This window comes from Sander vitreus, chromosome 13 (genome assembly GCF_031162955.1).
Source record: "Sander vitreus isolate 19-12246 chromosome 13, sanVit1, whole genome shotgun sequence".
Classification (NCBI taxonomy): Eukaryota; Metazoa; Chordata; class Actinopteri; order Perciformes; family Percidae; genus Sander; species Sander vitreus.
In genome coordinates this window covers 12592377-12608911 of record NC_135867.1, presented here as the reverse complement: position 1 = coordinate 12608911, position 16535 = coordinate 12592377, and the positions used below count along the sequence as shown (strand labels likewise).

At 38.4% G+C, this 16535-nt stretch overlaps 1 protein-coding gene across 1 annotated transcript; it reads right to left on the bottom strand.

Annotated features, from left to right (window-relative positions):
- Nucleotides 1–172: 172 nt before the first annotated feature.
- bod1 (biorientation of chromosomes in cell division 1) lies at nt 173–15847 on the bottom strand. The gene is made up of 7 exons (XM_078266707.1): nt 15509–15847; nt 15163–15287; nt 13440–13650; nt 8779–8851; nt 4000–4142; nt 2088–2299; nt 173–500 (listed from the first exon to the last, which is right to left on the bottom strand). Exons 1-7 carry the CDS (start codon nt 15656–15658, stop codon nt 173–175), a joined length of 1242 nt encoding a protein of 413 aa, XP_078122833.1. The 5' UTR covers nt 15659–15847.
- Nucleotides 15848–16535: the final 688 nt, after the last annotated feature.

Below are 16535 nucleotides of genomic sequence, written 5' to 3'. Positions count from 1 at the left end.
AATATAGCACAAATACCCAACAGATTAAATAAGTTATGTTGCATTGCTTTCACCAGCAATTCAACACCAAACCACTACCACTACTTTTACTCATTCTACTACTTATATAATAGTAGTAAGTGCTTGATCTTTGTGTATCCTGTCTGCAACTCTGTATAACTCGTCTGTCTGTTTAGAAAGCAGTAACATTGGATTTCTTAGACACGGGGAGACCAGATTCGGTCGCGTTGTCGAGCTGACTAAACCCGGTCCTGTTCTCTGGTCCGGCTGCTCTGGTTGGCTGCTGCAGGGGTCCTTGAGTGGTGAAAGCCAAGGGCACGGTGGGTGGTGGGGTGGTGGTGTGCTGCGGAGCATCTGATTGGCTGAGAGAGCAGGTGCTGCCGAAGCTGCTGCACAGCGCCCCCCAGTGTTGCATGCATTGCCCGCGCAGCCGCTGGCCGACCCACAACCCGACCTCGTCTCCACAGTTCAACAGGAAGTTCATCAGCTCCACGTACGGTCTAGTTGGACATGCACACACGTGAAAAAAATGTTTTCAACTTTCAACACAGACTTATGGTATATTATGAAAAGCACATACAGCATATAATTTTACTTCTCATAGTAAGAAAAGCACAGGTCTTACTAATAACATTAGTGATGGCTCCGTTCAAGTCAAGTGTTCCTGTAAGCCGTGATAGGTGATAGTGAGACAGCATGTGCAAAACCAGGCCCCTAAAACTGAAGCAGCTAAATGGAATTCAGCCATCATTAATTTATTATTTACTACAGTGCTTTCCCTACTGTGAAATGTCAAAATATCTTAAGTGAAAAAGGCCAGTGGGCCCAGAAGCAGGAAACAACAAACATGTCTCCTAGTGAGGTACGCTGTTTATTTTGTGTTTTACTTTTGTGATAAAAGTACTGAAATATTTATCTGTGAAATGCTAAACTGTAGTATAACAGTAACCCGAGTAGAGAGTCATAAAGTCAACCGACTAACTCAGTATTGTCAGTAACACAGAGTTATCTGTGTGTAGCTTGTTAACACTAGCTAACGTTAGCCACCATCAGCCATACATAAGCATGTAGCGAGTGTGAGTGTGTTAAATTGGGCATTGGTGCATTTGCGGTGGCAACTGCTCTGCCCATGACCGGAAAGCACTGCAGAGGGTGGTGAAAACTGCCCAACGCATCACCGGTTCCTCACTCCCCTCCATCGAGACCATCAAGGGCTATCGATGCTTGCGTAAGACGCGCAGCATCATCAAGAGAGGCGTCTCAGGTCTCTCAGCACCCGTACCAGCAGGTTCAGAGGAAGCTTCTTTCCTGCGGCTGTCACCCTACTGAACTCTTGCTCTGCATCCCCGTGACAATTTACCTACTAAGCCACTACAAACTAAACCCTTGTTGTTTTTGTACTTTGTACTCTGCACAATGACAATAAAGTTGAATCTAATCTAATCAAATCAAATCTAATTTTATTGTTTATAAATGAAGCTTTATTTGGGAAAGCAGGATTGTTATTTCGTCTTTCAAAAATTACATACTCTGATTTTAAAGTAGCTTTAGACTGTTTATTACTGTTAAAGCTATATTGTGTGACTATTTTATATTAATAAACGTCGGTTACATTCAAGCCATTGCCAAATGAGTTGCTACAAAGCTAATTAAGCCTATCACCACAAAACTCTGTATTTCTCAGTATGGCTATGTTCACAAAATGGTGTAGTCCGGCAACATCAGGTCGAGTGATGCATTTTACGTCACCGCTGAGAAAGGACAACAGCAGTGTTCAGCTTTGGAGACGAAGAGGACTACTAGCAACTGTGAGGAGGAGGGGAGAGGGTGGTGTGCAATCACCGAAGGCTTGTGTCGTGTGGATGCGGCGACAGTGTTGTTGTCATTACTTAGAATTCTTCATGGGATGCGACAGAAACTACGCACATAGCTTTAAACTACAGGTCAATGCTGCATTATTGAACAGCGAAGAGTACTGCATCTTTCACAGCGGATGGTTTTACTGTTGCCTTTTTTTGTTTCGACTTTTTACTTTGGATGGTGATAAAAGCTTACTGATGATTTGTTAGTGTGTGTGTGTTTCTCACCCCGAGGGAAACATCAGGTGGAATTGAACCAGGTTGCCCATGGTATCAATGTGGTCTCTTAGCGCTAGGCAGAGCTGGTGTTTGGAGTAGCACTCTCTCTGGAGCGAGAACACCATCTCTTTTACCGCTGAACACCGGCGGCTCACACAGCTGAAGCGCTGCCGCAGTCCCAGCGCCATGCACCGCAACGCATCCTTCACAAATGACTTGCCCTGGGAGGAGGAGAGCAACAGGAGGAATCAGTTTCATTTTTGATGGCTTGATCAGCAAAGCTTAATGTACTCGATAACTCGATATCAGCGATCACAATGTCAAATCTGTCATGGGAGGTGTGCCAACTCCCCTGATTCTGCCACTTCCTGTGTAGAATTACATACCTACAGACAATTTTCTGTGTACATTGGATCCACAAGAATCTGACATGCTTGCATGTGGTCATTATCTTACTTAAATAAAGTAACTGTGTTACATTAAGCGTGCATCAGTGAACCAACTGGATAAAAATAGTGACCATGCATGTGTTGTGAAAGAGCAGGTCATAAGTATCTTTTTATAGAGTGAAAGTACGTGCATGTGTGTCCCATTACAAGAAGATAATTGAGTTGTATGCAAGTGCAATATTTTCTTAGAGTAAGTCACCATAGCCATTAACACACTGTAACTTAAAGTACAACTGATATTAAATCGCATTTTCAGTCAGCATACATATTTGCTCTGTAAATCACTTGTCCTGTGTTCCTAAAGGGATAGTATGTTTTTTGGTTTCATAATGGCGCACACTAGTTTTGCATTAATCCGACCGAATATGTAAATGGAGATCTTATTTCAATACTGCCAATCAAATCTTGCATAAAGCAGTAGCGTCAGCCTGCTACACAACACAAGAGCCACAGACTTTGAACAATAACCCACACTAGTTTTCCTGCTAAAGTCTCCTAATTAACATTGTTATGTAACTTGTGAACGTCTTAGTCTTAGTTTGTTGAACAAGCGACCAAACAAACATTCACCGGGGAAAAGTGAAAACCGGAGCAACATTATCATTAATTTGAAGTCATGCCACATACAGTACCTATCCTATAATGCCATTATTCACTCTTTTAGCTCTGTTTTTGGTCTCTACCTCCTCCAGAGAAAAATATATTTCTCTTTAGCTGCTAAATGCGTTGTTAACTTTGTGTCTCCTGTTCCGTGCTGAGCAGGTAGTGTACAGTGGGTTTTTAGAGCGGACAGCTAAACAATGAACTGAAACTCACTATAAAGATCCTTAAAGCCGTGGGGAGCTGCAGATTCAGGTGATAATTATCTGTAGATTCATCACTATGAGCTCCTCCTTTCACATTGTATTTGATTTGTCATTTGATTAAGTTATTGTAAAAATATTGAATATAGCCGCTTTAAAGCATGTTGATATGGTGACTTACAGTGTAACAAGGACACACATTTACCATGATATTCACATTTAAATATCATATTGTTTGTTATTGTATGGAACTGTATATATCCAGTACACTTACTCACAGATCCTTACTGAACTTAATCCACTCTGCCTTTTCATGCTGGAGACACATTAGACTTGCATCAGTCTCTCATGCACTGCTATTCTAGTAAAGTAGACAAGCTGTTCCCTCTCTCATATCAGCTCCCCTCTCAGTTTATGCTGTATCCAATGCTACCATGCATAACATACACTGCTCCTTATATAACATACATTCCTCACAAATGACTGTAATGACTGAAGGGATTAAATGAAATAAAAACATGTATCCAAATATGTCTTATCTAAGCCTGCCCTTAGTTGGTGTTAGACACGGTTTCAGATTGTGTCAGTTAGTGCAAAATGGACCTAACTACAAACAAATTCCTTTTGAAAAGTGTTTTTTAAGTGTCTGAGTATCGTGCTGCTCCCCACCTGTGAGTCGTAGCGCCCGGCATTGTGCAGCAGAGTGAGGCAGATGTGGTGCAGCCCTTGGATTTCACAGGAGTTGTTGTTGAAACACTGGAACGTCCCACAGCCGACATCCCCTGAACTCACCAGGCAACTCTGAATCTCCGCTGAGAGACCGAAACACAGACAGAGAGAGAGAGAAATCAGTATTAACATCCCTAAAGTGATACCACAGAAGCAAGTGTGTCTCTTAGAGCACATGTGCTGCTACTGTACTATATGTAACTTTTAAATGTTTCTGAAATGTTTCATCTAATGATCATAAATGACCTGTAACAGCAAATGAGACTTACAATGACTCTGCCCAGGTCCGATTTTTTCTGCAAAGTAAAAAATGATTTACTGCAGGTAGATGGCGGTACAGAGCACACATTCTGAAGGGTCACTGATTTCAGTGTAACACTGGAAAAGCCTGTGTATTTGTATCAATACAGGTAAAGGGTAGCAGGAGATTTTTTTTACAGGCCTAGTTGTATTTTTATTTTATTTTAGACGTTATCTGCTGCAGTTATGGCTGATACTGTGCCACCAAATAACCTGTGTTGAAAACAGTGATAGCATAATATCTCAAAAAAACATTAAAAAGTCATATTATAGTATGTCAAAAAAAGTGCTAAGAAAGTCATAGTATAGTATGTCGTATGAAGTGACTAAAAATGTCATAGTATAGTAAGTTGAAAAAAGCATAGTATAGTATGTCTAAAAAGTGATAAAAAAAAGTCATAGTATAGTATGTCAAAAAAAGTCATAAAAAAGTCACAGTATAGTATTTTTGAAAAAAGTCACAGTATAGTATTTCGAAAAAGTGATAAAACAAAAGTCATAGTATGTCGAAAAAAGTGAGAAAAAGTCGAAAAAAGGCCTAGTATAGTCTGTTGAAAAAAGTCATGAAAAAGTAATTGTATAGTATGTCGAAAAAAGTCATAAAAAAGTCATAGTATAGTATGTCAAAGCATCTGGAAGAACATACAAAGTCCACACCAAAAGGCTCAGCACAGACTGGGATTGAACCAGGGATTATATTTTGCCATTCCTATTTAATGGTGGTTGTTGGAGCGGTCCTAAACACTGAGACATAGTCATAGTATAGTATGTTAAAAAAAAGCCTTTAAAAAGTCAAAGTATAGTGTGTCAAAAAAGTGATAGTATACTCAAGGTAAACTTGTAGTATAGTATGTTGAAAAAAGTGATTAAAAAAAATCATAGTGTAGTTTGTTAAGAAAAAGTCATAGTATAGTACGGCGAAAAAAGTCATAAAACGTCAGTTTAGTTTGTTAAAAAGTCATGAAAAAGGTCATAGGATAGTATGTAAAAGAAAAGTGATAGTATACTATGTCGAAAAAAGTGATAAAAAAAGTGATAGTATAGTATGTCGAATGAAGTGATAAAAAAGTCAAAGTATAGTATGTCGAAAAAAGTCATAGTATACAATGTCGAAAAAAAGTGATAAAACAGTCATAGTATAGTATGTCGAATGAAGTGATAAAAAAATCCTAGTATAGTATGTATGTCGGAAAGGTCATAGTATAGTATGTCGAAAAAAGTCATAGTATAGTATGATGCAAAAGTCATAGACTAGTATGTCGAAAAAACTCATTGTATAGCATGCTAAACAAGCGCTGTTCTGAAAACACATGAAGGCAGAGGAGGTGGCAAAGAAGTTAAGGTGAGGAATTCATTGAGCCCTACACGTGTTCGACTCCCATCCTTGTTGAACCAAACTACTTTATTCTGCTACAGTTAAATGGCAACAATATAACTGGCTACATTCAAACAACTTTCTTTGCAACAAAGTTATCAGTGTCTCCCAGAAAAAAATTCACGTTATTCCTTTTTTTAGTATAGTATGTTGAAAAAAATCATAGTGTAGTAATTTGAAAAATCATAGTTTAGTTTGTTAAAGAAAGTCATGAAAAAGTCATAGTATAGTATTTTGAAAAAAATCATAAAAAGTCATAGTATAGTACAGCGAAAAAAGTCATAAAAAGTCATAGTATAGTATGTATGAAAAAAAGTCATAAAAAGTCATAGTATAGTATGTTGAAAAAAAGTCATGAAAAAGTCATAGTATAGTATGTTGAAAAAAAGTGATAAAAAAGTCATAGTATAGTACAGCGAAAAAAGTCATAAAAAGTCATAGTATAGTATGTTGAAAAAAAGTCATAAAAAGTCATAGTATAGTATGTCAAAAAAGTCATAGTATAGTATGTCAAAAAATCATAAAAAGTCATAGTATAGTACAGCGAAAAAAGTCATAAAAAGTCATAGTTTAGTTTATCGAAAGAAGCCTTTAAAAAGTCAAAGTATAGTATGTCGAAAAAAGTCATAGTATCGTATGATGCAAATTTCATTTCATTTTATTCTTGTTTTTAGTATAGTATGTTGAACAAATCATAGTGTAGTATGTCGAAACAATCATGAAAAGTCATAGTTTAGTCTGTTAAAAAAAGTCATGAAAAAGTCATAGAGTAGTACGGTGAAAAAAGTGATAAAAAAGTCAAAGTATAGTATGTCGAAAAAAGTGATAAAAAAGTCATAGTATACTATGTTGAAAAAAGTCATGAAAGTCATGGTATAGTATGTCAAAAAAAGTGATAAAAAGTCATAGTATACTATGTTGAAAAAAGTCATGAAAAAGTCATAGTATAGTATGTTGAAAAAAGCCTTTAAAAAGTCAAAGTATAGTATGTCGAAAAAAGTCATACTTTACTATGTCAAAAAAGGTGATAAAAAGTGATAGTATAGTATGTCGAATGAAGTGATAAAAAAGTCATAGTATAGTATGTAAAAAAAAAAGTCATAGTATACTATGTCGAAAAAAGTGATAAAAAAGTCATAGTATAGTATGTCGGAAAAGTCATAGTATAGTATGTTGAAAAAAGTCATAGAATAGTATGTCAAAAAAAAGTCATTGTATAGCATGATAAACAAGCGCTCTTCTGAAAACACATGAAGGCAGAGGAGGAGGCAAAGAAGTTAAGGTGAAGGACTGCTAATTCATTGTGCCCTACAAGTGTGGGTTCAACTCTCATCCTTGTTGAACCAGACAACTTTGTTCTGCTACAGTTAAATGCCAACAATATAACTGGCTGCATTCAAACAACTCTCTTTGCAACAAAGTTATCAGTATCTCCCAGAAAAAAAGTACCATGTTATTCTTGTTTTAGTATAGAATGTTGAAAATCATAATGTAGTATGTCGAAATAGATCATGAAAAGTCATAGCTTAGTTTGTTAAAAAAAGTTATGAAAAAGTCATAGTATAGTATTTCAAAACATGCAAACTTCACACAAAAGGCCCAGCCCGGACTAGTATCTATCTAGTAATAGTCTGCCATTCCTATTTGCTGGTGGTTGCTGGAGCAGTGCTAACCACTGAGCCGTAGTCACAGTATAGTATGTTGAAAAAAGTCATAGTATTGTATGTCAAAAAAGCAATTTAAAAAGTCATAGTATAGCATGTCGAAAAAAGCCTAGTACAGAATGTCAAAAAAGCCATTAAAAAGTCATAGTATAGTATTTCGGAAAAAGTGATAGAAAAGTCATAGTATAGCCTACCGAAAAAATCATTAAAAGTCATAGTATAGTTTGTCGAAAAAAGTGATAAAAAAGTCATAGTATGTCGAAAAAAGTGATAACATTTTTTATTACATAGCCTACTATACTATGACTACAAGTAGGCTTAGTTTAGGCCTATTGTGGTTACTTCCCTGTTCAAATAAAACAGTGAAGTGATACAGATCTCAGACACTTTTTGTTTAGTTTGTTTTAAATTAATCTTTAACCAACATATAGCCTAGGATTGTTATGATGTTGTTCTTGCTGTTATATGTCTATACTATCGGTTGTTGCTGATGCTGTGCATCCTGCAGGTCAGCTCCGGGTCGGTTGGTACGGAGGGAATGCGCTTCGACAGGATAGAGCCGCCGGAGCTGCGAATTGAGTTACACCCCCAACGGAGCAGGAGAGCAAAAAGAGAGGCGCGCCCTGCTCTCGGTCCGGGACAGTAACGACACCGGCTTATGATATACGTAGTTCAAACTGATATAGGCTGCTCAACATACAAACTATTTTAAAGATGCAATGAAAGGCCAACATGAAGATAGAAATAAGGCGCCATAGGGTCACTTTAACGCTCCTCACTTTACTGAAGACGTAAGGAGCAGACGTATTACTCTGCAACAAAAGTCAGTAGGCCTAATAATATACTAACATTAAAATATGCATAAATACATTTGCATTGCAGGCTGCCATCACCAAGGCTACTGAACAGTGGGATCCAGAGGGAGCATGATAACGCCACAGACCACAAAACAGGCCCAATTGTCCCATCAGTGCTAAAACTGGACAGAAAGTAGGAAGAATTAGTAGGCTACTGAAGGTTTTCCTTGCAAAGTAAAGACATACTCCACCACATATGAACAAACTACTTAGGCTACACAATTTGATGAAATGCAAAAAAAACGCATATTTAAACACTAAACAAAGCTTCCCAAACTTTTCAATGTCAACAAGCACTTTTAGTCACATCATAAAAAATCCTCATTGCAGAGATTGCTCTTCGCAATCTTGCACATGCTTTGAATTCAAACTGTTAACAATTAAAAGGCCAGTGACTAATCGAACCTTAATTTTGTCTGGAGACCACCCATATGCGACCGCCAGAGGCATGAGGACATTGTAAATATCTGTACACAGTGTGACAGGCAGTTAAGGCAGCAGTACACTTGCTGTTAGAACTCACCTGTGCCCTGCAGAGAGAGGCGTCTTTTGGCTAGTTGTTTCTCCAGGACATCATGCTGATCCATGGTCAACACCTGTTGACAGGCCAGGAGCAGAAAAAACACAGCGGACAAGTTCGCCGGCATGCTTTAGGCTGACCAAAGCTTTATATTTGAGTTTTTTTTGTTTGAAAAAGTGTTTGTTTTATAGGTTGGAGCAGCACGAGAGCAGCCTTGCAGAGGAGTTTCCACTATAAAGTATGACCGCGGCATGAAGGCAGAAATATTTAAAGCTGCATGAGCGCTGCGCGTTCACGCTTGTCTCCACCAATCACAGCGCACCACACTGGAGCCAAAAGTTTATCATTGATGAGAGAAAAAGAGGACCGACAGTAGCAGAATGTGTGCAGTTGCAGTGCAGTGCAGTGTTTGAATAAACTGGTTGATCGATGATCAGGCTTCGATCTGGTTTAGGTTTCCAATATACTATATAATATCGAAAAATGCTCTTATAAGGTCTTCCTGTTCCTCTGGAGTCTGCAGGGGTAGGCTACGTGAAGGTCAACCACTCAAGACATCCACACTCAATTAACCCGACAGCCAGTGTGTGTGTGTGTGTGTGTGTGTGTGTGTGTGTGTGTGTGTGTGTGTGTGTGTGTGTGTGTGTGTGTGTGTGTGTGTGTGTGTGTGTGTGTGTGTGTGTGTGTGTGTGTTTGAGAGGTACCAGCTGCTTTCTTGGCAGACTGCAAGATAGAGAGAGCAGGATTGTGTGAAGAGGGTCAGGTTTTTTGTATAAATTGTTAGTGCTACATTTCTGACATTTTTCACATCACTTCTGTTTGACATGTTCATATAAAAAAGCCTATAATAATACAAAATATCCGACAGCCTACCACTCTCTAATAAGGCACTATTTATAAAGGGATATACTGTAGCGAACAGCTTTGTTGATGTCAATAATACATTTACTAATGCTAATCAGGTCAATTTAATTATTGATAAGAGGAAACGTTGGGTTACCAGGCTGGGAAAAAATCCCTTTGATCCCATATTTCTAAACAAGACCAAGAGTCTACAGCAATGCTAACAGCTCTGCAAGACTGTAGCTACTTTTGCACAGTGGGGCTTAAAGCTAACATTTCACTAACATTTCACTCAAAACCACAAATATCAACTTCATAGTGGTGCTAGAGGAAAAGTCAAGGGATCACCAAAGTCAGTTGGTGGATTGGTCGGATTCGTTCACTGAGGACCATGAATGTCTGGGCCTACTGTAATTGTTGATTGCCATCTATCCCTAGAGATCTATATAGAAATCCATAATAAAAAGGGCTAAAGAGGGGACAGAGACAAATCTGGACCAAACATCCATTTATTAACTACTTTACTTTACTTTTGACACTTACGACTGCAGAATTGAACCCTTTATTAATGACTTATTAACATCTATAACTGCAGACTCAATGACATAATAGAAATTGAGATAGCCATGAGCATTAATTAATATATTACCAACATGTATAACTGAATTATTACCAAAGAGACAGGATAAATACCTGCCAACCTAACGCAACCCATTTGTTCTTATTATTGGTTTGGTTATGGTTAATGCACACACGTGACATTATGACGAGTTAGGATTGCTAACATTTTTGGAACATGCTGTAAACATGCTGCGGTATAATTTTTGATGCTATCTCCTGTCAAAATGTTTATAGATATTGAGGTATTTTTCAACTTTTTTATGTTGTTTATGTTTTAATGTTAAACTCTTCTTTCTGACTTTAATTTAGAGATAGCCACCAGGCGGTGTATGTATTATAGAAGGTTGTATCTGTCACTTTGTATCAATCTGCCGTAGAAATACCTGAAAAGTCTGGTTGAAACTTCTGTGATAAAATAATAATAATTGTAACTTAGTATGTGGTCATCCTCCATTGTACTGGGGTGGAAGCAAAAATCTCTGTGACAGATATCTCAAACTTCAGCATGTCTACAGTACACCACTAGAGGTAAGTGAGAAAATGTTTATTTTTAGTTTGTTTGAACAAACTCTTTAAAACTACAGGTTATAGGAAACTGACTTTTTTGTTCTTTGAGATCACTAATGAGGCTTTATTTTGGTTACTGGTAACTCTTGGTAGTTCCAGACAATTTTCTAGTTAGATTGGTCACATCAAAGAATAACATATCTGTGTTTGCGTGTCCAAGGTGAGTTAGCCTTTGATTTTTTTCTTTACAATATGTTCAAATCTTGCAGCCTAGTTGTTGTGGTTGTGTTTGTCTCATAATGGCCATGACCTCTGACCCTTGACATCTACAAAGAGACAGGCCACAGCAATGTGACACCATGTCATCAGAGTCTCCACACGGGTAAAAAAAAACAACAACCTAATACCTCTCACTCGTAGCTCCCCTGCCTTCTTGGGTTTATCTATACTGCATCCAAGAGGCCTTCAGTGAACATGGTTTAGAACAAGTGTGTGTGTGTGTGTGTGTTGCAGTGGGAGGTCAAAGTACAATGACAGGGTGTGTGTATGTGTGTGTGTGTGTGTCTATGAAGGGGGCCCAGTTGGGGAAGACATACAGTACTCTTACGGGGGGCTGATGTTTGGACGTTTGTTGGAGGACTTTTTCCCCTGACCTTTCCCGCTCGTTCTGTCTTATCCTGCTTCAAAACAACATCCCTTCCCTCACACAACCTCTGATGACCACCCATGCAATGACCCTTCACCCCAAAAACAGACTAACATACACTCGCATGTCCAAAATGGCACACTAATGCACATAGACACCACTGTGCAAACAGTACACATGAAGGACCTCCTTATGCTCTCTAGCTCTCACATGATCATGTTGTAAACATGTCTGCCTCTGGATGTCTTTCTCTGTGTGTATAGATCACAGTCATTCAGTATTTAATTGTGATAATTGATCTGAGGAGGAAGCATTACCATAACCTTTGGATTTATAATCTGATCAGTTTCCAGTTTTGCTTTGAGCACCACAGAGGTAAATGAGAAAATGTATGACCATGGGTGCCACTTAAGAGCATTGTATCAACTGATATCTCACTGAACAATAAAAACAGGAATTAGAAAAGGTTTTGCAAATTAAGTGAATCCATGGATAAATAGATTTTTTTTTTTTTGCACGTTTTTGCTTAAAAGATTAACTATTTGGCATTTAATTGATGTTTAAATGGGCAATATGGATTATTAAAATCACTTACAAATATATTCATCCATACATTAAATTTGTTCAGTGCAATACTTAAAGTGTATCTGAGTTCACACAGCACAGACGAACAGAGGGCAACAGATTTACAGACACTCTGACACACAGCGTGTGGGTCTCCTGCCAAAAACAAGTAGTTAAATCAATAAAGTTACGCAAGTAGCGATCTCTCTCTCACACACACACACACACACACACACACACACACACACGTCTTTTGTCTATAACTTTTGAGAGAAATTAGACAAAAAAGGTTTTAAATGATTTTTTACACCACTATGCATGCCTCTGCAGGTTTGATGGTATATTTTACAATACAGAATGAACACAAACAGCTGGAGAGTATGTCCTTACATGACAGTCCCTCTGTGGCTCATGCAAAAGGTACCCAGTACTGTACCATTCATCACTCAATGCAAACTCATTATAGGACCTGTATGTTTCAGGTGGTGGAATCAGGGGGTTTGCCTCTAAAACATAAATCTAAAAATACTTTTAAAATTACCCCACCTAGTGGTACCGTTTTATGATTATGGGCTCTGGTCTCTGTTTTAATGGCAGGAAACAGAGAAAAACTCAGATGAAATAATTGATTGTGTGGCTTATATATTTTCACAAACTTACCCAATAGCCTTACATACATTTGAGTATCTTTACTAATAAAAGCACATGAACTATAAATTGGTACAATAAGAAAAAGAACACACAGAGAAACATGATGCCAACTGTGTTTAGTAAAGCACATAGGATGCACCAAAAGGAAACCTGACACGTTTGATGAAAAATGAAGACCTCTAGATACTGATCAAAATATATTTACATAAATGTCTTTCAATAATTTGAGTAAGAATAAAATGAAGCCTCTCCTTCCTCTAATCCTCCTAACTGGAACCAGAACATTGACTTCACTTATCATTCTGAATCAGTGTAGTTTCTTTAGTTTAACATATTGTTAGGCAACATGTTATCTGTGGAAAATACACACAAACAGAGTGAGAAATCTGCATTATACAATATACAACTTTCCAAAGCACAAAATCTGTCTGACATCGCACATAAAAAACATAAACAAAAAATAAAAACTAATAATCCAGGTTTGTGCCATGTTTTTTATAGGCAGAGCCGTGCAGTAAATGTGCACCACTCAGCATTGTCCAGCTTCTTCAGCAGCAATGAAACAACATCTCATGCTGAACATTTTGAATGCAGAAACACTCCAGGCTCCTGACTCCAGTCTTTTAAACAGAGGTAGCAGGAAACAATCCCCTCTTCTTCTTCTTTGTCCCCTTGTCTGATGCTGCACATTTCAAAAGGCCACCCATACAACATTATGTGTAGACCAGCATGTGTACCTGCAGCAAGAAAGAAAACATAGATTTAAAAAAAAAACTGTATTTCTAAATTGTTCTTGAACTTAGATTGGATTTCAGTTTTTAAACAGACCTCAGGGGGTTTGGGGGCCAGAAGCAGACGGAGCTTCCTGTAGTTCTGTCTGTTCAGGCGGTGCAGAGTTAGGACACAAGGCGTTCTCCTCTCTCCTGTCCCCTGACAGGAAATCATGGATGGCAGTTTCTATGTGCGGCCGGAAAGTGTGGTTCATCTTGGGGTCCACAACCTGAGTGATGATCCTGTCCACACCGGACTCCAGCATACCTGATCTGAAAAAAATAAATACATCACAAAAATAGGAGTTACAGAAGTACTGTTTTTTTTTTTTTAAACTGCTCATGAAAAAATTGTAATGAAGCTCTCTTCAAGTCTAATTAAAGGTTAGTTAGGTATGGCCACCATTAAAGAGCGAAGATCAGTTTAATCCTTATGCAATGTAGTACATATTCTGTGAAAACAGTTAAACCTATACAATGACTTCTGTGGTTCTGAAGAAGCTTTCTGAAGATAAAATAACCCTCATGATGTCATCGGATTTATCTTGGCTAAAGATGGAACAATTTCCTATACATACACGACATGTGACCTTTCATGTCATCAGACAACTCATGATGGTTGTATGGTAGGTAAGGTTGGTTGGTTTTCCAAAGATTAAAAGTACCATACATTGTTGTTTGAGGTAATTAAACCCAAATTGATACAGTGCTATATTTTCAGACAAACCAGGGGTATCCAAATTGGTTTGCATTTTCAGCAAATCAGATATGGGTTTTCAGAACAATACAAGTTTCCCAGTCATAGTTACGACTTGGATGATGACATGAACACTATTTACAAGTCAGAAACTGGTCAACTACAGTATGGCATGTACAGTGAAAAGTCACTGAATGTCAGTGAGTGAAAGACACTGTTGAGTGGCATAATGGCAATAATAGGATCCAGTATTTGTAGGGCTTGACATATTAAAGACAAAGAGTTGGGATATCTCGGATTGTGTTACTTGGATTTTGACTAGACCTGCAGCGATAAGTCAATATCTTGAAAATCGATCGTTTAGGTAAATTTTTCAAGCAACAACACTATCCATTTCCTAATGTAATGATTTCCTGCTTTACTCTGTTTTATATAATTTTAAATGGAATATCTTTGGGTTTTAAAGATTATTTTTGGGCCTTTATTGACAGGACAGCTAAATAAATGAAAGGGGAGGAGAGGGGGAGTGACATGCAGCAAAAGGGCTGCAGGTCAGAGTCAAACCCGGGCCCCCTGCGTTGAGGAGTAAACCTCTATATATGGGCGCCCGCTATACCAACTGAGCTATCCGGGCGTCCGGGTTTGGGGGTGTTAATTGAAGAAACAAGACATTGGAAGATGTCATCTTGGGCTCTAGGAAATTGTGAGGGGAACTTCAACTTTTTTTTTTTTTTTATGTTTTATAGACCAAATGATTAATCCATTAATAGTGAAAATAATAGACTGATAATGAAAATAATTAGTTGCTGCCAGGTTGCAGCCCTAATTTTGAGGCTGGATCCTGGTTTCCCATTTAATGGAAGTGCAATACTAAACATCTGGAGAACCTCTTTGATGGAACAATGTGGCGGCCTGACTGAATTTCAGTTTCATATGTCATAACAAATGTCTGCTACAAAATCAGTACAAGTAAATTGCAAGTAAATACAATTCATCAAAAATATTCTTAATTCAAAAAATAGCTGTACATTTTACAGGCATTGGTTAATCCTTTACAAGGTACATGACGAGTATAAGGTACCACTCACTGAACAACACTTTGTCTCAGTCCGTTCCTCATCTGGTTCTTGTTGATAGACGGGTTCCAATCCTGTGTGCTCAGGTGCGACGTGACATAGTTGTCAACTTTCTGTCGCAGGTTCTGATAGGCGGGCTAGCAGCAATGACAGTGACAGCGATGTAAACTCGGTCATCATACAGCATTATACTGAAAGTATATTGTAGCAAAAAGGGAAGGAACACACTGCTAAATGTATTCCAATTAAATCAGAAACGAGTTAATAACTAACGTTAGCTGCATACCAATTCCAAGTAAGTATATGCTAAAGTTAACGTAAACCACAAAAGAAGCAAGGTAGCATTAGCTGACGTTACCTTCGTATCAACGTCGGCGAGACAGTCCCGACGGAACTCATCAAAAAGCCCCCGGTTCTTCAGATGCTCCACAATCATACCGATCAGCTGTGGGTCTCCCGGAGGAAGGTTGGCCGCACCGACGTTAACGTTACCGCTACCCTCCGCCATGCCAAACCGAAGTAAATATTTGCTTGTTAGTTAAGTGCCTGCTAGCTACATGGAACGCTAGCTGAGCCGTCAGCGCTTGTAGTTTTCCATAGACAGTATATAAGATTGGACCAACAGATCCCGTTGCTCTGGACGGAGACCAGTGAAGGATATTAGAAGCACTTTTCCGGTGAGCGCTGAGCGTTACTGCGCAGCCTCCAACTGAGAGAGACGACGTAAATGTGACGTGAGCAACCTGTCTGAAAGTTGTAAGTCTTCTGGTAGCTGTGTCAAGAGAAATCTCAATCATTCCCAATCTTGCAGAGACGGAGAGCGTAGGTATATGTAAGGAGACAACATGGACACAGGCTAATTATTGCTAACTAAAATGCTAGTTAACATTAGTAATTAAACTTAAACAGCTAATGTACGTCCAAACTGCCTGCTAGCTTCTCCTGTACTATACGGTAATTCCTCTACGATGCGACAGTAAGTCGCGTGGTTATGACACAATCGTTAGCCTATTTTTACAAAAACGTATACTACGGAGCCATAACGTGAGGTACAAGGTAATGGAGCCTTTTATACATTGTCGTGTTTCTTTAGAGATAAACAATGGACAAATAAAGTCTTTAAACGCTTCAGTTGTAAAGTTATTCACTGTCAAAGTGACGTCAAAATGAATGGCAGTCAATGGAATGCTAACGTCGGGTGATCGCTTTGTAGCATCAAAATGGCGCCATAGGAGATTCGAGCTCTGAAGCGAAGCTTACCCCCTTGTAGTTTTCCAACAAGATATGCTTCTTCTTCTTCTTCTGTGGGGTTTTACGGCAGTTGGCATCATATGCGTTGCCTCCTACTGGTAATTACTCGTTATCTATTATTTCATTATACTTTT